At 31.7% G+C, this 23,239-nt stretch overlaps 3 protein-coding genes across 6 annotated transcripts in view; all 3 read left to right on the forward strand.

The window, feature by feature from the left end:
- Positions 1 to 1,026: 1,026 nt before the first annotated feature.
- On the forward strand, positions 1,027 to 15,514 carry LOC145975240 (aminopeptidase N-like). Of its 4 annotated transcripts, none has more exons than XM_083105580.1 (11): positions 1,027 to 1,179; positions 2,218 to 2,745; positions 2,853 to 3,350; positions 3,477 to 3,663; positions 4,060 to 4,210; positions 5,562 to 5,643; positions 9,860 to 10,215; positions 10,843 to 11,120; positions 14,300 to 14,496; positions 15,081 to 15,150; positions 15,347 to 15,514. In XM_083105580.1, the coding sequence occupies exons 2-11, from the start codon at positions 2,240 to 2,242 to the stop codon at positions 15,470 to 15,472; spliced, it is 2,451 nt and encodes an 816-aa protein (XP_082961706.1). In that variant the 5' UTR covers positions 1,027 to 1,179; positions 2,218 to 2,239; the 3' UTR covers positions 15,473 to 15,514. The 4 variants fall into 4 exon arrangements, with proteins under 4 accessions (XP_082961706.1, XP_082961705.1, XP_082961708.1 ...); XM_083105582.1 differs by lacking the exon at positions 1,027 to 1,179 and adding an exon at positions 14,663 to 14,992 and having other exon boundaries at positions 2,217 to 2,745; XM_083105579.1 differs by lacking the exons at positions 15,081 to 15,150; positions 15,347 to 15,514 and adding an exon at positions 14,663 to 15,051.
- Positions 15,515 to 20,358: 4,844 nt separating this feature from the next.
- On the forward strand, positions 20,359 to 22,642 carry LOC145974622 (uncharacterized). The gene has a single exon (XM_083104584.1). The coding sequence runs from the start codon at positions 20,366 to 20,368 to the stop codon at positions 22,640 to 22,642; it is 2,277 nt and encodes a 758-aa protein (XP_082960710.1). The 5' UTR covers positions 20,359 to 20,365.
- Positions 22,519 to 23,239, forward strand: part of LOC145974623 (uncharacterized) — a 2,377-nt gene continuing 1,656 nt past the window's right edge. The window contains exon 1 of the mRNA XM_083104585.1: positions 22,519 to 23,239. This exon is cut by the window's right edge and continues 1,134 nt beyond it. Within this exon, the coding sequence (XP_082960711.1) occupies positions 22,652 to 23,239 (588 nt within the window). The 5' untranslated portion in view covers positions 22,519 to 22,651.

A 23,239-nucleotide genomic window follows, 5' to 3' on the forward strand; every position in this document is an offset into this window, starting at 1 on the left:
ATATATCTATGTATTATATGTATATATATATATATATATATATATATATATACATATATATATATACATATATATATAATACATGTGTGTATATATATATATATTTATATATATATTTATAGGTATATATATATAGGTATATGATTATTACTTCAAAAAAGCGAGAAAACAAACATAATTTAACTATCAATTTAATTATTGAAATCAATATTTACCTTTCTGACTTTTTTACTAGCAAATTCTTTAATAATGTCTTTTATATATATTTAAGCTTTCAAATATTTCATTCTCTATACTTAAAATAGCTAAAGAATTGAGTCTTTCTTGACACGTTGAAGATCTCAGATAACTTTTCATTAATTTGGGCTTAGAAAAAGATCTTTCTCCTGCAGCTACTGTTAAAGGTAGAATCAGTAAAATTCATAAAGATATTGTTAAATTTGGAAATATTGTGGTTAATTCATTTTTTAACATAAATTGCAGTACATCGAAAGCATTAAGTTCATCTTCAAAGAAAACTGAAATATTTTCAATTTCTGTAATTAAGTTCTATCGCATCGATATCACACTCTTCGAGTGAAGGATTAATTTTATTTGTAGGTGCATGCAAGTTTTCAGTATAAAATCTTTATTTTCCTTATTAAATTCTTTTATATTATTTAAAAACCCAAATCAGTCATGAAAATTCTAAGTGTTCAAATCGTTCCTCAACCTTCGAAAAGGCAATGTCTATAATAGTGTAGAAAAAATATATATATATACATATGTGTGTGTGTGTGTGTGTCGAGAGAGAGAGAGAGAGCTTTTCCTTTTATAATGAATTACATTGTTAACCAAAATTTGCCGCCCCATATATTTTGCCGCCCGTATGCAAGGCACACTTTGCACACGCAATTAAGACGGCCCTGCGTATAACCTTTTATATACTGTTAGGTATGCCAACAGAGCCATCAGTTTATGATAGCCTCTTGAAACGATAAGTTCGCGATTGAATGATTTTGGTGTTAAATATCGTATTAAACCTGGCTGTTTCAACTAATAGGATAAGGCATTAAATATATAATAAAATATTTATCTTTCTTTCTTTAAATGTGCAAAAATGTATGGAGTAACAGGCAACGCTTTTATTTTATAAAATACATTTTTCTTTAATTTTTAAATTGACTGACTCCTTTTATTGTAAGTATTGTTTTTTATCTTTTACATATATTATAGTTAAAAAAATAAAGACATTTACGTTTGTACTGTGATAGCATGTTTCGACTATTTTGATATATAGAAAGTGTAAAATCTATAAGCAAAAATTCCTTTTGACATTATAAAATTATTATGTAACTTTATATTATTGCTATAAAATTTTACCTAAGCTATAAAATATTATCTAATTATCTAAGCTATAGCTATAAAATTATCTATCTTAAAAACGTTTAATATTACCTGTGTTTTGTTTATAAAATATTTTTTATAATGAACGTCTAGGACCAGTAGGATATGTTAATTTGAATGTGTAATGAACGAATAAACAACAAATAATAAAAAATTAACATTTTATTCAAAAAGATGTGTTATAAAAATATTAACATAATTGTTTTTAGAATTTTGTTCGAATGTTTGATACAATTCGTTATATTATCAAAATTTCAAATATTTGATGATATTTGATTTCCGTTCAGTGTTTATATGTCTTTAATACATTTCTTACTTAAGAAACAGATTAATCTTGAAAATAACATGTTAGTAAACATACAGTCCATATCATGTATAAAATCGCGTTGTTCAGAATATACCTTCATTTCTCATACATTTTAATGCTTATATTATATTATATATATATGTATATATATATACATATATATATATATATATACACTGAAATAATTGCACTAGAAAAAATCTTAAAGATATCTAAATTGAGATAAATAAGAGTTATGTTTATTGTGCTTGTCCTATTGGAATTATCTAAATACGTTTTTTTGTCTTCTAATATTCAAATCCGAAAAAAATATTTCATATGTCGTTTTAATAATTTTTATATTTATCTTTTCTAATTAATCCTTTATTTATTAAACTGTATTATTTTAATTTCTTTTTAAATTAATCGTATTTTCTTATGAAACGTTAGTAAATTCTTTTAAACGTTTTTTTCACACAAAAGTCGATTGAATTGCATACTCTTTGTAAACACCTTGTTTTTTAACGCAGGAACGTTTTTTATAGATATCCGAACGAACAATTTAACATGACATTCTTAAAACTATTATTAAGTAGTAGTATAATATACATAACCATAATGGCAGTAGCGAGTTCTATGGATGATGAAGAATCAAAAATCAAAGGGGTAGAAATCGATGAAGAATCGGAAATCATGCGCAGTGTGTTGAACAACAAATCACGCAATATAACAGATTATATATTTCCGTTACATTATCATATGAAGTTAATGTTACACAATGATTATCTCTATAGCGAATGCAAAATCACTTTAAATATTTCTTATGCAAAACAATACATAAGTATTTATGCACCGGATTCAATGCGTATAATAGAATCGACATTAAGGAAAATTAATAGTAGGATTTATGAAACAAAAAACATAAGTCGTGGTGAAAACAATACTGTTTTGCTCGATTTCGGTGATGTCTTGTTGTGTGGACTGTACGATCTGTATATAGACTTTATAATCCCAATTAATATCGCAAGAGAGTCTTTCGGAACTCCGTACATAAATAAAGATGGAGAAATAGAGTAAGTAGAAGAATATATGAAATATCAAATTCTACATTTGTGCATTCTACGCTTACAATTTATCTAAAATTAGTCATTATCTAAAATATATCATTAAAATACGGTAGGTGGTTAATCGCAACAGTTAGCCAGCGAAGAAACAGCTATCAAAGGAAAAAACAGCAAATATTTCCATATTGGGACAAGCCAGAATTAAGAATTACTTTTATTATTTCCATAATGCATCATCCAAAATACAAAGCTTTGTCAAATATGCCGATACGAGATACTGAATTGACGAACGATAATATGATATGGACATACTTTCACGAGACTCCTTTGATCTCCATAGATAGTGTAGCATTTCTGGTATCCGGTTTTCATGAGATCATCCTCTCGGATGATGAATCAATTCGTTCATCCATATGGTTCAGACCACAATCGGAACCGCATCTAGAATTTGCGAAAACTGTTATTATTTCCGTTAGTGTATATATGCGTAAATGGAATATTTTGGGAACAGTACTTGAGGACATCTCTGTTTTATTTGAGAGCAAAGTGGATCATGTCGCAATCCCGGATTTACAAAAAGAAATCGAACAAACTTTGGGTTTCATTTTTTATCGGTAATATATATAATTGAAAATAGATATATTAACTATTTTAATTACCTATCATATTATAATCTATTTACATAAGAGGTTATATTAATATCCAAAATATTTCATACATATAAGTATAATTATTTTTAGAGAAGCAGATATCACTTATAATGAAGAATTAGATCCTGTCGCATTCAAAACGATAATTGCGCGCTTAATTGCACGTGGGTTGATACAAAAATATATTAGAAATCTGTTCAGACCAACTTACTTAAGGCGTCATAAATGGTTAAACGAAGGATTTAATATATTTTATCAAGCATACATCATCGACAAGGTTATTTTATTATTAACGCTATTTGAATACGCAGTCAAATAATTAATTGTTTAGCAATGTAGATAATTGTTAAATATTTGTGCAAATATTCTGTTTTATTTCTTAATTATAAGAAATGATAAGAATCCAAGTCTTTTAAATTTCTAGAAATCCAGTAAATGATATTTAATAAGAACTAAAAATATGTAATTATATATTAAAATCGCAGAAAAATATATTTATGCACTCAAACACACATAAAAACTTTATTCTTAACAGTAGCATATAATAATGCCAGTTTTGATATCTACCATGGTAGATATGCAGTTTTTGATATGTACCAAAAACTGCATATCTAAATGCAACTTTCTTTTTGATTATTTATGATTAATTATGATTATATCGAATTGATTTTAGGCTCTGCCAAATTCCCGAATGATGGATCTGTTTGTAGTTCAAGTTCAGCACGAATTACTCTATTTAAATACTTATGTTGTTATAAATTCTACCATAGAATATAATAGTTATCCTAAAAATTATTTACAGTCTTCTCTTTCTCAAATCAAAGGTATGCGTATAACATTGCATAATTAAACAATTAAATAATTATAAATTTCTGAATGTTAATTTCATAGAAAATGAGAAAAGTCATTTATAAACAAAAGACTCTGTATGATTCTTATGGAAATTGAATTTTGAAGTTTGGTGAAATTTGCAGAAACTCGGGAAATAAATAGTTTATGTGGCAAATCAAAAGTCACAATAAGCGTGATATCGTTTGATGGAGCCGTTTCGTCACTACAAGCGTTCAAATGTCGAAATAAAGCATTATTTCATTACTACTGAGGAAAATAAATAATACATTATTGAGTAGAATCACGCACAGTTTATCATTTGTATTAATATATATAGGTAATATATTTATGTGGAAAAAATATACATGCATGTATATATAGAGTGTTCATAAAGTTCCCATCCACTATATTTCATAAAGGGTTCAAAAATTACGAAAAATCATGAAATAAGTGTTCAATTATTTTGAGGGGATAGTCTTTTGAAGGAATTAGGGAAGTTGTACCCTTCCTTCATCCGAAGGAGGTGACTTAGGAAAAATCCATATTATTATACTTTTTTTAACTAATTATATTTTATCAAATATCAAATAGCATGGCGACAACAGCGGCGATGCAGCGACACACACATTTTTTCCATGTAAATATATATATAAGTAAAATGTATTAATAAAAATGAACTGTGTCATGATAATATATTATTTACTTTTGCTTAATATCGCCTTATTTCGATATTTGATTAAATTGACTTGTAGCGACGAAATGACTTCATCAACCAATATCGCATTTATATTTTGACATTTGTTTAACTTTTATGGCGTTTTCAGATAAACTATTTATTTCCAAAGTTTCAGCAAATTTCATCGAAATTCAATTTCCACAAGAACCGTACGAGGCTCTTCATTTGTAAGATTTAATTTAATTATTTTTAATAGATTTTATTTCAATATTAGCAAAAACAATAATAAGAAAAATATCTAACTAAAATTTAATTTTTATATAACTTTTATATAATTTTATAATGCATAATTTTGTAAATTACAACTATATATGTTTATCTAAGACTTCGAAAAATCATAATAAAATATAAAACGATTTCTTATAATTGCTTAAAAAAAAATTAATTTTTAACAAATATTTCATCATTCAGTATTTATCTATTATTATAAATTATTTCGTTGAAATGTATTTAACAATTTTTTATAGCTGCTTACTTTGATTTAATTACACAAATTTTGTGTGATATATTTAGTTTTATTATTTACAAATATATTCACAAACCTTTATTGCGCATTTCAGTAAAGGGATTTTAAATATATTAAATTTTTTTTCTTTTAAACATTATAGGATCCATTATATGGCGCATGTTAGAACGAACATTGCCACTTGATATATTTTTAAAGGGATTTAAGAAATATTTGAACAATCAGTAAGTATAATGTATTGTAATATAATAATATACATCATAGAGGAAAAGGAAATCGAAATATATAATAAATTTAATAAGATATTTATCCTATTGTAATGTTTACAAAACATAGATATTTGAAATCTCAAATTTATACTGTTATTTTATATTTATGAATTTTTGTCGAGATTGTGAATTTCAACTTGAGTTTTTTCTAATAAATATATGATAGATATTCATATTTTTTAAATAACAAACAATTCAAATTGAATAATTTCGAGAATCTAGTTTTACAAACATAGAATATAAACACTCTAAAATCTTTGAAATATAAAAATTAATTTATTATTTATTCAGTCACGACAAATGCTAACATAATTATTAATAAAATATATATTAATATATATTAAATAAAAATATGTACATAAAATATAAATAAAATATTTTTATTAAAAATATGTACTAAAAAATATATATTACATATATGTATATATGTTTTTATTATTTTTGTATATGTTTTAAAAATAATATATATATATATATATTTTATTATATTTTTATAACATAAAATCCACGAATCAATCGTGTATATTATATATATATATATATATATATATATATATATATATATATATATATATACAGGGTGACCCATTTTAACTTAGGCAGCCAAATAACTCGAAAAATAAGCAAGATAGAGAAAAATGTTTTAGACAAAAGTTGTATGGTTTCGAGGGGGCCATAAGATGGTATCATTGGTTTGACCTTGAAGAGTCATTTGAAGGTCACGTGAAGGTCACTTCAATTTTTTTAAATGGAACATCCTATATATTTTTGTACATTCTTGTAGCTCATCTCGAGAGCTTTCCAAAACACTATAATTAAGTACATTTTCGTTAAGTACTTTTTGAGTTATGAGGCTTGAAATAATTTCTTAATTTTACATAAACCGTAAAATATCTTGTAAAATATTCATTTTTCGATTACCTTACCTTAATAGTTTTATGTACAAAATAATGAGAGGAATCAATTGGTGTAAAGAAAACACATAGTTGTTTCGAAGAAAAAATATGTAATTTGCAATTAACAATTCCATATTTTTTCTTAAAAACAACTATGTGTTTTCTTTACACCAATTGATTCCTCTCATTATTTTGTACATAAAAGTATTAAGGTAAGATAATCGAAAAATGAATATTTTACAAGATATTTTACGGTTTATGTAAAATTAAGAAATTATTTCAAGCATCATAACTCAAAAAGTACTTAACGGAAAGGTACTTAATTATAGTGTTTTGGAAAGCTCTCGAAATAAGCTACAAGAATGTACAAAAATATATAGGGTATTCCATTTAAAAAAATTGAAGTGACCTTCACGTGACCTTCAAATGACTCTTCAAGGTCAAACCAATGATACCATCTTATGGCCCCCTCGAAACCATACAACTTTTGTCTAAAACATTTTTCTCTATCTTGCTTATTTTTCGAGTTATTTGGCTGCCTAAGTTAAAATGGGTCACCCTGTATATATATACAGGGTGTCATGAAAGTGAACATGACTTTAAAAAATTAAGGTAGATTGGCTCAAAATTAGAAGAAAAGTCTTGTACAGTTATGCAATATTCGCAATAATTAACGAGAAATAAATTAAAGAAGATCGGCCAATGCGCGTGGCTAGAAGTGTGTGGCGGTGAAGGCAGTCTCACTGTAACATAATGACGGCGCGCGGTGAAACGGTGATTGGAGAGGGGAAAAGCCTTTGCCGCGCGCTTACACGCTCATCGCTCCTGGCCACGCGCATTGGCCGATTTTTTTAAATTTATTTCTCGTTAATTATTGCGAATATTGCATAACTGTACAAGACTTTTCTTCTAATTTTAGAGCCAATCTACCTTAATTTTTTAAAGTCATACTCACTTTCATGACACCCTGTATATATATATACAATTATATTGAAATTCATAAATTTCTATCTCTGTAGTTACATTATACAGTAGATTAAAATACGATATTAAATTTTGTAAATTATGATTTTCTTAAATATTTATCAGCTTTAATATACAGGGCGATCCTGAAAAACGATCCGTCTATAAAATGACATATTCCTGACACCATTCTAAGACAATTTTTCCTTTACCAAAATTTGATTTGAAGCGTAGTTTTTGAATTATGAGCAAAAATAGTTAGTAAATCACGCGTGGGGTACAGAAGGCAGGCAGGAGCGGCGCGGCGTGCCGCGAGCGCGGGCGCAGCTGACCGCCCGACGGGTGATTATCACCGCATGAGTCGCTAACTATTTTATCTTATAACATAAAATTATGCTTTAAATAAAATTTTGGTAAAGAAGAAAATGTCTTAGAATTACGTCAGAAATACGTGTTGCTTAAAATAACGTTATTTTAATAATGAAAAGTTGTTCCGGATCGCCGGCCGTCCGACGTTGCAATCAGCTGATTGCTACACGCGATGTGTGTATGGCGGAGTGTGTGCGTAAGAGAGAGAGAGAAAGAGAGAGAAAGAGGGAGAGAGGGAGGGTAGGAGGGACAGACATTCATACACACGCACGCACTTTTTTTCTCGCTCTCTTTCTCTCTTTTACGCAACACTCATACACTCTCTCATTCAGTCTCTCACTCACACTCTCTCGATCACTCACTCACTCACTCACCTGCTTACTCACTTGCTCATTCACCTTGTAGCAGCGTAGCGAATCTTCATGCTATGTATTGTTGTATCTGCTGCACGGTTATGATTGCTAGAGATGCGCGACACATTGAAATTTTTTCGATTATTAGTCTCACACTCGATTGACACAATACAGATTACGCGATAACGAGTTTACTGTTTATTCACTCACTATTGATTTATCGATACCAAAAATTACTTTCAAAGAAACGCGAATGCAAACAGCACATGACTCGACGCGAAGCGACGGACCGCGGAGACTGCGCGACCACAAGAGTTATGTTGCCAGAAACGCGACACGCGACATCTAACAAACGACTTGCGCGTGGCGCGTGATTGACGCGAGATAAGACGAACGATCGGCTAAAACCTTCGCATTGCGAATGCGGTAGAAAACATGAAACGTATAATGACATACTTAAAAAATTAATTATTTATTATAATAATTATTTATTATAAATAATTAATTTTTTAAGTATGTCATTATACGTTTCATGTTTTCTACCGCATTCGCAATGCGAAGGTTTTAGCCGATCGTTCGTCTTATCTCGCGTCAATCACGCGCCACGCGCAAGTCGTTTGTTAGATGTCGCGTGTCGCGTTTCTGGCAACATAACTCTTGTGGTCGCGCAGTCTCCGCGGTCCGTCGCTTCGCGTCGAGTCATGTGCTGTTTGCATTCGCGTTTCTTTGAAAGTAATTTTTGGTATCGATAAATCAATAGTGAGTGAATAAACAGTAAACTCGTTATCGCGTAATCTGTATTGTGTCAATCGAGTGTGAGACTAATAATCGAAAAAATTTCAATGTGTCGCGCATCTCTAGCAATCATAACCGTGCAGCAGATACAACAATACATAGCATGAAGATTCGCTACGCTGCTACAAGGTGAATGAGCAAGTGAGTAAGCAGGTGAGTGAGTGAGTGAGTGATCGAGAGAGTGTGAGTGAGAGACTGAATGAGAGAGTGTATGAGTGTTGCGTAAAAGAGAGAAAGAGAGCGAGAAAAAAAGTGCGTGCGTGTGTATGAATGTCTGTCCCTCCTACCCTCCCTCTCTCCCTCTTTCTCTCTCTTTCTCTCTCTCTCTTACGCACACACTCCGCCATACACACATCGCGTGTAGCAATCAGCTGATTGCAACGTCGGACGGCCGGCGATCCGGAACAACTTTTCATTATTAAAATAACGTTATTTTAAGCAACACGTATTTCTGACGTAATTCTAAGACATTTTCTTCTTTACCAAAATTTTATTTAAAGCATAATTTTATGTTATAAGATAAAATAGTTAGCGACTCATGCGGTGATAATCACCCGTCGGGCGGTCAGCTGCGCCCGCGCTCGCGGCACGCCGCGCCGCTCCTGCCTGCCTTCTGTACCCGACGCGTGATTTACTAACTATTTTTGCTCATAATTCAAAAACTACGCTTCAAATCAAATTTTGGTAAAGGAAAAATTGTCTTAGAATGCTGTCAGGAATATGTCATTTTATAGACGGATCGTTTTTCAGGATCGCCCTGTAGTGTTAAAACGATCATATTGTTAAATTTTATAGATTCCGTAAGCCTGAAGCAACAACTTCCGATCATTTATGGTACGCCATGACATCTAAGATGATTGAATCGAATCCCGAATATGATTTTAATATAAAAAACACAATAGAATTGTGGATAATGCAGAGATGTTCTTTCGAGTTGGTGGTGACGCGAAAATATTCTACTGTATACGTATCGGTACAATTTTACAACAAATCAGATGAGGAACAATATCATATTCCTGTTACTTATACTACGGAGTCGAAACTTGATTTTACCGTAACTTGGACGAATTTTTGGTTAACACCATTGCAGTCAAAAGTGCATATCAATCTTGAAGAAAATGAATGGTTTATTTTCAATTTACAACAAGCTGGTAAATATTGAATAAGAAATATTTATATCTTTATTGTTTATTTATATATATATATTTCAAGTATATATATTTTAGTACATATATATACAGGGTGATTCTGAACAAACGTTTGTCTTTAAAATATCAATTTCTTGAATGAATTCTAAGACGATTTTTCCTCTTGTAAAATTTTGCTCGGAGCTTAGTTTTCAAACTATAAAGGAAAATAGTTAACTACTTACGGAACGAGTACAAGAGGTAGGCAGGGACGGCGCGATACGTGGAGCGCTCGCCGCGATCAGCTGATTGCTATACGCGATGACTGTAAAAATCAGTGTGTGTATGAGAATGTGTACGCACGTGAGGGCGAAAATTTCCTGACACCCTGTATAATATAAGATATTACGAATAATATTACAAGAATATTGAAATTTTAACGATATATTTGAAATTTTCATTTCTTGCTGTAATATGTAGAATTGCTGATACAGCCTTCATGTTAAATAATAAAAACGGAAGATACAAACTTCTCTAATAATAATAATATATTTAATATCGAAATATCTTTAACATCTCGAAATATGTTTAATCAATATATATCATTTCAAAGTATTTAATAATCGACAAAAGTAATTTATTTTATAACAGGATACTATCGCGTCAATTATGATATTGCGAACTGGCGAAAAATTGCACAATACTTAAATTCTGAAAAATATAGTAATATACATGTTCTCAATCGCGCGCAAATCATCAATGATGCGTTTCATTTTGCGATAGAGAAGAAACTTGAATTCTTCGTATTTTGGGAACTCGCTTCTTATTTGGCACAGGAAGAAGATTATATAGCATGGTATCCTATGTTCAAAGCATTTGAATTTTTGTCGAATATCTTCCCATTCTTGGATTTTTATCCTGAATTCAAGGTATATATATACATACAGGGTATATATATATATATATATATTTGGGTATATAATATATATATATTTGAATTTAAATTTCTGACTTTTGAAACAAAAAAAATAAATAGTAATGTATAATTAATTTTTTTGTTCAGCATACTACATATATCTATTTTTAAAAAATTTATTATTATGATACAAAATCGTTATATTATGCTTAAATATTTGGTATATTGGATGGTATTTTATAATAAACTGTTTATATATATACAGGGTGTCCTAGACCACCCGTACACCCTTTTTCTTTCAAAAACTAAGCATTTTAGAAAAAAACGTTTTCGACAAAAATTGTATGGTTTTGAGGAGAACATAAGATGGTGTCATTGGTTTGACCTTGGATGGCATCGTTAAGGTGAGGTCAAGGACACCTTTAATTTCTTAAATGGAACCACCTATTTTTTATTACATATTTTTATAGCTTATGTCGAGAGCTTTCCAAAACACTATAATAAAGTATTTTTTCATCAAGTACTTTTCGAGTTATGAGGCTTGAAATAATTTCTTAATTTTACATAAGCCATAAAATATCTAGTAAAATATTCATTTTTCGATTATCTTACCTTAATACTTTTATGTACAAAATAATGAGAGGAATTGATTGGTGTAAAGAAAACACATAATTGTTTCGAAAAGAAAAATGTAATTGTTAATTGCAAATTACATTTTTCTTTACGAAACAATTTTGTGTTTTCTTTACACCAATTGATTCCTCTCATTATTTTGTACATAAAAGTATTAAGGTAAGATAATCGAAAAATGAATATTTTACTAGATATTTTATGGTTTATGTAAAATTAAGAAATTATTTCAAGCCTTATAACTCGAAAAATACTTGATGAAAAAATACTTTATTATAGTGTTTTGGAAAGCTCTCGAGATAAGCTACAAGAATATGCAATAAAAAATAGGTGGTTCCATTTAAGAAATTAAAGGTGTCCTTGACCTCACCTTAACGATGCCATCCAAGGTCAAACCAATGACACCATCTTATGTTGCCCTCAAAACTATACAATTTTGGTCGAAAACGTTTTTCTCTAAAATGCTTAGTTTTTGAAAGAAAAGGGGTGTACGGGTGGTCTAGGACACCCTGTATATATATATATATATATATATATATATATATATATATATATATATATATATATATATAATTAATAATACATTATTTATTTTTTTTTTCAAAAGTCAGAAATTTAAATTCAAAAAAGGCGCTTACATATGTTTTTTCTTTACATTTAATATAATCACATTTCATAAATTTTGAATTTTTCATAAAGTTATTTTCCTCTAATAATAACTTTAGAATTTATATGCTAACTAATGATCAATTATGTAATTAATAATGAGTGCTTTAGGAAATTATAACACAGTAAGAATTATCTTTCTTATATTAACTTTCTTCCATAGTATTAGAATGCTTACGATGTTAAAAATGTACAAATATTTTGCGAGAAATTGAGTTATAATTTTAACATAATTGTGTTACATTATATAACACTTAATAATTTAACACATAATAGTCCACTTGTAAATGCTCGTTTTATAAAAGAAATTAATTGATTTAAAATTTCAAACACTTAAAATCTATATTGATATGCCACAGATTTAAATTAAGAAAATTTAGATTAAATTAAGAAAATACCTGATTATACATTAAAATCATCGATACATTAATATGTATAGACTAAAAGGTAAATGTTTACTTTATGTCACACAGATCGAAAAATTTTTATTTTCACATATGTTGTAGAGGATACATTCCTAAGTAATACATCGTTTGAATTTTGTGGCGCTTTCTCTTCGTTCTTGAGATATGCAATTTTAAAATTTTATACTTATTTGTATCATCTTTTCGTTACTTTCTAAATATGTTTATATTTTTCTGTTTACATCTGAGGTCATCTTTCTGAATAACTTTTAGAAGGTTTTAGCCGCTTATTGTTATTTATTAAATAGTTATTAACAAAAAAAGTTTCAAGAATACAATATAATTTTACCACATCATGTATGTTTAAGAAGAAATATAGGCACACACACACACACACACGCACGCGCGCGCGCGCGGGAGGGTGCAAGGAGGGCCTTCGGCTTCCCCTCTCGCAACCACCCCGCCGGTAGGGGACGCATTGCGAAGAGTTGAGTCACAATGGATATACATATGCTGTAAGTTGTAAAGCGAGGTCCACCTTGACTACCGACGGGGTGGTTGCGTGAGGGGGGGCCGAAGGCCCCCCTTGAACCCCCCGCGTGTGTGTGTGTGTGTGTGTACACATACATTTCTGATATTTCTATAGCTTAGCGACATGGAAGTGACATGGAAGTCACAACGAGTAAACGTAAATAAAAAAATATAAACACACAAAGAAAATATAATATGAAACCGTGTTGAGCAAATGTAAACAAAAAATGTAAACACATAAATAGGATATAACGAAAAGATGACATGAAAGTATGAAACTTCAAAATTGCATATCTCAGGAACGAAGAGAGAGCGCCACAAAATTCAAACGGTGTATTATTTAGGAATGTATCCTCTACAACATACGTGAAAATAAAAATTTTTCGAGCTATGTGACGTAAAGTAAACATTTACCGACTAAAATATGCAGAGTGTTTCGTAAAGCTTGATCGCGCGTGCGTAAAGCTTGACTCTTGTGTTTTCATTGCTATGCGACACTAGCCGCTGACACATCTACTGCGCATACTCTACGATCTAGCCTCGCGAAATGCGCGCTTATACACATTTTTAATTAATATTTCAATAAATTATTGCGAAAATTGCAGAATGGTAAAGGACCTTTGTGTTGAGTTTATTATATTTAGATATTTATTATTGCGCTTTACCCACTCACGAGCGTTAGCTTATGAACCACTTTGTATATCGATATATATGTGTTAAGAATTCATTAGATGATATAAAATCCATACCTATATAGATGATAAAATACATACACAATTATTCACACACAAATAAGAAATTGGTAAATCTAGTCATTATGGTATTGATGTTATAAAGTCACATAAATATTAAAGAAATATAATAGAAAATTATCTAGGAAAAATGTTTATTTGCGCATACATTATATTTGTTCTTGTAAATAATGAATAAACTAAATATAATAATACTTATCAATTTTTAGGGCGTGCTAAGGTTTGATGTTATGCAGAATCTTACATCTAGATACTGGAATCTGTATGACGAAATTACCATTAACGATCATACTAAATGTTTAAATCAAGAACTCGCTAAGTGGGAATGTATTATAAATGAAAATCCTTGCGAAGAAAGGTCTAGGCGTCATTTGAAATGGCATCTAGCAAATCCTAAAGAAAACATGTAAATCTTCTTATAATGTTTGATTTTTTTTTATAGGGATATTTTTTATATTCTTCATATGTTTGAGAAATTAGTTATCGCTTATGTCAAAAATTATTTATAAAACACTAAAGAAATTATTAACACAATTTTGTTAGAAGATTTTTATTTCTTTTCTGGACTGCAGAATTTTGCCTGGATGGAAGAGGTGGACATATTGCAATGGTTTAAAAACGGCAGATCGTGATACATGGAATAAAGTTTTTAATGATTACAGAAATGGAAATGATACAATTTTAGAATGTCTGGCTTACAGTAAAAATTCTAAAATTATAATCAATTATTTAGAAATAAAATTATCACAAATTTTATTCGAACTCAATCTATCTGATCATCAGCTTAAACTAATGAAGCGAGCTTATGCCTTAAATGCTAATATTTTTCTTTCTGTCATTGAGAGGCACACTAAATACATGCTTACAAGTTTATTAAATAATTACAAAATAATTAGACACGAGTAACGATATTATTTAATAAATATATACCACACATAGACATGAAGATTTATTGAATAAATTATAAATGTATTGTTTTATTCTTCACAGGCAAGTTGATGATATTGTGACATTAACTGTTATAATTAACAATGCGTATTCTAAGGAACAGTTGGATGAGGTAAATTTTAAATAAATCAAATTTCTACATTTTTTAAATTTTTATTTTAAAATTTACATTTCACTATAATTGTTATATATTTTATATGATATTTTTCTATAATTCTGCTCATAATGATACACCGCACTGTGTGACAGTGCAATTATTAAATAGGAAATCATTTATTGATGATAATTATTAAAACAATCCATTTCAGATAAAAAAGTTCGTAAAAAAGGAACTCAAAAATTCAATCATTTCTAATGTTGAATACAAGATAGAAACACGCTGGTCGGAGATCGAAAAACAGACAAAATATTTTCGGTCTTTATTTAACAATTGAATAACTAGACTTCTAATACATTAAGTGTTTGGAAATTATAAATACAGCATAAATGATTGTGATAATATTTATAAATGTATATACTTAATTATTCACTAATGTCATACAAAAGTTAATAATTGTTTAATTATTTAATTAAATATTAATTGTATTTAATCAATTTAATATTAATTGTACAATATAATATTAAAAATATTGTATTGTATAATATTGTATAAAAATATTGTATTATATAATATTTTATAAAAATATTATATTATATTATTTATATTAATATTATATTATATAATTCATAATATGAATATTTTTAATATTATATTATATTACATATTATATTGTATTACTTTTCTGTATATTACAAATTTAATACATAGATGTTCATTATATATTTACGTTTATTTATTTTACACAGTTACATACATATACATGGTGTTTCCGGTATCTCGCAACAAAGTAAAACTATGAATAGATTTCGCTAAGCTGAATTAAAAAGTCCTATATCTTTTTGCAAGAAACCACGTAAAATTTCAAGATATTAATTAAAAAAGATTGGCCAATGCGCATGACTAAAAGCGCGAAAAGGTCGTCCCACTCTAACTTGATGCTAGATACGTGGAGAAGCGGCGAGTGGGGCGCTCTCCAAAACAGGTTAGTGGTACGCGGCGCTTTAGCGTTACGTTGGTGAGTAAACCTCGCCCACCGCTTTGCCGTGCACCTAGTATCAAGTCACAGTGGGACGACCATCCCCGTCACGCGAGATACTGGAAACACCCTGTATATATTTGGATCATATACTGCAATATTAATTATACAGAAAACTCGACTCTAAGAGGTGCTTCTTTTTTAAATAGAAAAAGTTTCGCAGAAAATATGAAAGTTTTTTAAAGTATTGTTTTATTAGCAGCCTTATTGCATAGTAAGATCAGATAAATACATTTAAACTCTCGTGTGCATTTTTCTTTATCTCAGAATATATATTAAAGAATATACATTAAAATTTTGAAACATCATTGAAATATAAGAAAGTAAAAAAAAATTTTATTTCTCTTTCTCCCCCTTGCTTTCGCTTTTCCTTTCTTACTGGTTTCCGTATTGTAATAAATTAATAATCACGAATATGTTCCTATCCGAATAGTCATCCGTAACAACTGTATTATTGTGTATTATATTCGGACTAAATTTTGCAGTAATACAAAAACAAAGGCAGATTATTACGTTGAACACGTTAAATTATTTATTTATATTGCGCACTAATATATTAATCATATTATAATCGTTGCAAATCTTTTCTTAAATATATTTAAATTGAACTTATTTAACTTCTAAAAAATGCATAAAAATGTGCTGCCCAAAATGGAAACAGAATTAAAGAATTAAAATCTCGAATTTGAAAAAATATGTGAGCTTATAAAGCTATCACGTTATATAAACATGTTATTGAAGAAATGTCAATAGTGATCGATCTAAAAATGGTACCAAAAATATCTTGCGATATTTATTACTTGAAGAAAAATAGTTTACACTTGTATCGTGCTTATATACGTAGTTACATTTTCCGCAATGCGGAAATCTCAGGCACCCTTGAGGCTGCTTGACCGAATCACCAATATTCGAGTATCAATTTGCCATTTGCACTAATATCGATGATATACGCTGCTATCAGTATTTGAGTTCACGAAGTCAAATCCTCGCAGATAATCCTAATCGTTGAAACGATGCAACGTTTCATCTGCTAATCCCGAACTGAACGCCTACGACGATCGAATCAGATTGACATCGTTTAAGATTTATATCTAGCCATAAAAGAGATTTTTATATCGGATCGCGAGAAAGAGGGAGAGGCGAGCTCGGAGGAGTATACATTTTAATAGTCAACAAAAATCGAATCAGCTGAGATAAAATCTGATTTTCTTATTTATGTTTTAATTATAAAGATAATGGAAATATCAATAAGTTAAACAAAAATTAAATTTTACATTTTAAAATCTGAGATTCTTAATATATCGCACTCTTTCCTTACTTTATACATTGATATTATTTTATCATATACTTAAATTATTGTAATATATTTTTTTATGTAATTCTTATAATTATTATATATTTAAGAAAATAAGGCGAGAATAATTTGCTTTAATCTAAGATATTACGATTGAAGACACGTGAAGTATCAAGATTAAAAATTTTTCTGAAATTTTCACAATTTTCAAACATAGACAGTTACACAGTTCAGTATATTGTGCATTATTAAATTGGAAAATGCAATCATGCTCTTTAGCAATACCGTATATTTGCTCCACAATGTAAAACGCTAAAAGTCGCAAAGTGACTGGTTTTGCTGTAATTGTAATTTTTTTTATATATGTATTTTTTTAATATATATATATTTCTCTTTTCTATTTGGAAATTATCCTATCTTATTATCGTACCTCTTGTGCAATATGTATTATCAAATTTCTTAAGATTTCTTAATTTCTAAAGATGTTACGCATCTTCTTTTGTATCTTGTATAATAATTATCGTACTCATCATACACTTGATATTAATGAGATTGTTTGTTCGAATTTAATTATTCCAATTAAATTATATGCTTATATACATTTCACTAAAATTTAACTATATGTACAGGGTGTCAGTGCAATTTCCCACAAAAAAAAACATAAGTAGATCTCGATAAAGTAACTAAAAAGTCATGTACCATTTTGAAAACCACCACGTAAAATTTCGAGATATTAATTAATGAAGATCGGCCAATACATGCAAGTATAAGCGCGATTATGATTCTTCAATTAATTTTCTTTCGCGAATGGTTTTCTAGAAAAATTGTCTTTAAAAGTCTTTCAAATAAAATTTTATACGAAAACGGAATACAAAAACTAAAAAGTATATACTTGTTGACTTCTGATGCGTAAGATATCCTATGGTATGTATAATCAAGATGATATTTATATAACACTATGTATAACTAGGGCCGTCTTAAGCATTAATGCAGTTTGTGTGCCAGCAAATAATTGTCGCTCCTCCTTTATTGGATTGGACAGTGCAGGAAAGACTTATTTCTATAGAGTCAATAAACAGCAATTTTATAGAACTTTAAACATTTATTTAAATAGGTAAATAAAATTATAGGTAAATAATGAAAAAATCATAATATATCTATGTATTATATGTATATATTGTTTGATCCTCTCTTATGCAGTATTCATGCCTAGCTGCCGATCAAAAATCAACTATCAGGGGCACGAAGCACTGACCGCGCTCACTACCTTTTGTTTTTGACTGCCCCTGCGTGGTGGCAGTTATGTCGCCTAGTCAGTCGGCCTCATGGCGTAGAGCAAACAAGACTGTTTCTTTGTTAATTAATTAAAAATAAATATGCATATCAAACAAGAAAGTGGGCTCGTGATTTATTGTAAACACAGCCATTTCACCCATACATGGAACATGGTCCTTCGAGCCGGATAGTACCGGATACATTATCGAATAATTTGACGAATATTGGCAAATATTCAGAAATATCAACACAAACGGCATTTTCTTCTTGAGAATCACGGAGCGTGTCTGTGAATATCTGTGACAAGGCGTTACAGCAGACGTATTATCCACAGCAGCAAACCGAGTAGCAAGGCTACGTAACACAAGCATTGTGAATCAGCACAAGTATCGACGATTCTCGACGGCATAACGACGATCGTCGACGGCCATTTTTTTCCTTGCGGACATATTGGTGAGTCGCATCATATTCTCGTCCTTGACGACGATACGACGGCCATCTTTTCTTTTTTGTGGACATTCTGGTGAGTCACGTCATATTCTCGTCTTTATTACATCTCAAAAAAAAAAACTATTGTTTCGTTGTAATGGCGGAAGCCGAATTAAAGAAGGCTAGAATAAAACGCGGGGCGATTAAGAGTGCTCTCACGCGAGCTCGCACATTTCTCGATTCTGACGATGCAATCACCGCTATCTTATCACAAATACATCAACGTAAACAAAAGATAGAAGCAACATGGGATGAGTTCGATAAAGTCCAAACAACGATAGATCTCGCGACAGATGAGGAGGTCATGCACGAAGAAAGAAAACTTTTCGAGGATGCATATTTTGATATTATTTCGCGATTTGACGAACTTATATTATCTCGCACACCCGCCGAAGTTGTCGCGCCGCCACGAGAAGATGAGCGAGCGCATCGGCATGAAGTTAATAATAATTTGCGATTGCCGAAAATTGAATTGCCGACTTTTTCAGGAGGATATGAAGAATGGTATCCATTCCACGATACTTTCCAGTCACTCATACATGATGTGGAAGCCATTCCAAGCATTCAAAAATTCCATTATTTGAGATCATCGCTCCGAGGTGAGGCCGCCGATGTTATACAATCTCTAGAGGTTTCTGCGGACAATTACTTAGAAGCATGGCAGATGCTGCGCCAAAGATACGACAATAAACGACTAATTGTTCAAAAACATATAAAGGCAATGTTTGAGTTGCCCACAGTGTCAAAGGAAAATCATTCATCTCTACGATCTCTCATCGACGGTACTCTAAAACATAAACGTGCCCTGCGAGCTCTCGGTCGTTCCACAGGCGAATGGGATGATCTTCTTGTGTATTTGATCACGAGTAAACTCGATGTAGTTACTAATCGAGAATGGGAAAACAGTTTGAAGGAACCGAACATTCCGACACTTCAGGAGTTAATAGACTTTTTGGAACATAGGTGCCATACGCTAGAAATAATTCAAAGAAAGGCGCTACCGTCAAGCACGTCAGTCACTGCAAGCAAACAGCGCCAAGTGAGATCAGTTTCTGCAAACGCTGCGGTCCAAGGCAAAAAATGTCCTATTTGTAAAGGTGAGCATTTTGTTCATGTGTGACACGTTATTAAAAATGAGCGTTCAGGACAGATCAAAGGCTGTTAGAGACAGCAAATTATGTTTGAATTGTTTGAGATCCACATCGCATCAGGCTAAAAATTGTTCTTCGCGTGGATGTAAAACTTGTGGTAAGCGGCATAACACGTTGCTACATTTCGCATCATCTGAGGATCAAGGCGAATTGCAAAAGGAGTCCAAGCAAGGAGAAGCAATAGCTCAATCTTCAATAGTCACGAGTGCAATTCGTCCTGAGGACCACAATGGTCAAGTATGGCTATCGACTGCGATCATTCAGGTGTTAGACGTAGACGGGAATGCTCATTCATGCCGTGCCCTTCTTGATCCTGGTTCCCAATCCAATTTGATAACGGAAACATTGGCGAAGAAATTGAGATTACCGTGCCACACTGTAAACATTCCTATTGTGGGAGTAAATCAAGCAATGAGTCTCGCCCGAAATATCACAAAGGTCACGATTAATTCAAGACATTATTCATTTCGCAGGGAAGCGGATTGCCTCATATTGAAGCGTATCACAGACAGGCTTCCATCGGTATCATGCAACAAATTAAGCTTAGATATTCCGCAAAATCTAAGGTTAGCGGATCCCAAATTCCATATTTCAGATGACATTGACATGCTTATTGGAGCTACAATTTTCTGGGAAAGTTTGTGTGTCGGACAAATTAAGGCCACATCTGAGCGTCCAGTTCTCCAAAAAACGCTTTTCGGTTGGATATTAGGTGGCTCAAGTGAATCCACGAGACAGAAGCGAATGCCGACACATTGCAACCTCATTACAAACCAACAACTTGACGCAAGCCTCACAAGATTCTGGGAGCAGGAACAATGTCCTAAACGAATTACTCTTACAGCTGAAGAGAAACTCTGTGAACAGCACTTTGTAGAAACACATCGTCGTGACGACGAAGGACGATTCATCGTGCAACTTCCGTTTAGAAGAGATATAATCGAGCAACTTGGTGAATCTAAAGATATAGCATTGCGTCGATTTTACGCGTTGGAACGGAAGCTGAATAAAAATCCAACGTTACGAAATCAATACATTGAATTTCTCGACGAATACCAACGATTGGGACATATGGAATCGGTTGGAAAGCATGACTCATCGACAACTGTCATTAAAGAAGCGAGTTCAACTACTAAATTGCGTGTCGTTTTTGATGCATCTTGCAAAACCACAACTGGAATTTCGCTCAATGATGCACTCATGGTAGGGCCAACTTTGCAGCAAGATCTCTTAGACATAATTTTCCGATTTCGTTGTTGGCAATACGTTGTGACGGCCGATATAGAGAAGATGTATAGGCAAGTTCGTGTTGAGCAATCTCAAACTCGATATCAGCGTATTCTTTGGAGAACAAATCCAGAAGAAGAAATAAGGGCATTTGAGCTCAAAACGGTCACTTATGGCACCGCATCGGCATCGTTCTTATCGATACGAGCATTGCAAGAATTAGCACACATAGAGAGATCAAATTTCCCATTGGGAGCTGCAGCAGTATTGTCAGACTTTTATGTTGACGATCTGTTAACTGATGCAAACGATTTAGACTTAGCACTCAAGATCCGTGATGAAGTGATGGCTATACTAGCCAAGGGCGGATTCCAATTGAGAAAATGGGCATCGAATTGTCAGGAATTGCTTCAGAATATTCCGGATTCAGCATCAGAGCAATCAGTCTTAACCTTAAGCAAGAGTGAGCATCTATCAACTCTGGGATTACAGTGGCATTCGGTCAACGACACCTTGCAATACCAAGTGAAGCAATCAACACCTTACAACACAGTAACGAAAAGGACTATTCTATCGAGTGTTGCTCGAATTTTTGATCCCCTTGGATTGCTCGGACCAGTCATCATAGTCGCAAAAATTTTAATACAGAAGCTTTGGTTACTCAAACTTGATTGGGACGAAACAGTACCTGTGGAAATTGAGACAAGATGGCGCAATTACGAGGCTCAATTGGCTCTTTTAATCACGCTAAGAATACCTAGAAAGGTCATAATGCAGTCATCGCCTCACACTGTCGAAATGCATGGATTCTGTGATGCTAGTATGGATGCTTACGGAGCCGTAGTATACATTAGAACAACAGGTTCCGATGGTCATAAAGAAGTACGTCTACTCTGTGCAAAATCACGTGTTGCCCCAGCTAAGGCAGTCACTCTTCCAAGATTGGAGCTTTGTGCGGCGCACTTGCTTGCCCAACTAACTTACAGAATTTTACAGACTCTTAGCATTAAATTTGACAACATTTATTATTGAACAGATTCCATGATCACACTGGGATGGATACAAGCAGACGCAAAACGTTGGAACACTTTTGTGGCAAATCGTGTCGGACAAGTCCAAGAACTAACAGATGCATCATCGTGGAGGCATGTAAATTCTAAGGAGAATCCTGCTGACGCAATATCTCGAGGGATCTCACCTTCTCAATTGATCCAATCAGATCTCTGGTGGAATGGGCCGCAGTGGCTCAAATGTGGAATTGCAGACTGGAAAGCGGAATCAGTTCTCGTGTCCATACCGGAAAATCTTCCAGAAGCTCGCAAGGGTACTTTAATTGCAATAAACAGATCGCAGGAGTGGAGCATTTTTTACACTATGTCCAGTGCAACTCGCTTAATCCGATCTATGGCATATGCTTTACGTTTCATAGAGAACGCCAGAAGGGTTAAGCAAGAACGACAGATTGGTCCTCTCACCGCTCAAGAATTATGTCGAGCGACTACACAACTGTCGAAAATCGTTCAAAAATCCGCATTCTCACTCGAAATAAGGGCATTACAGAAGGGCGATTCAGTGCCCCGCAACAGCAAGCTTATTGGTTTATCGCCATTTTTGGATAATGATGGTATT

This window comes from Camponotus vicinus, unplaced genomic scaffold (assembly GCF_025532165.1).
Source record: "Camponotus vicinus isolate PSW18456_S1 unplaced genomic scaffold, iyCamVici1.0 SCAF_7, whole genome shotgun sequence".
NCBI classification, from domain to species: Eukaryota; Metazoa; Arthropoda; class Insecta; order Hymenoptera; family Formicidae; genus Camponotus; species Camponotus vicinus.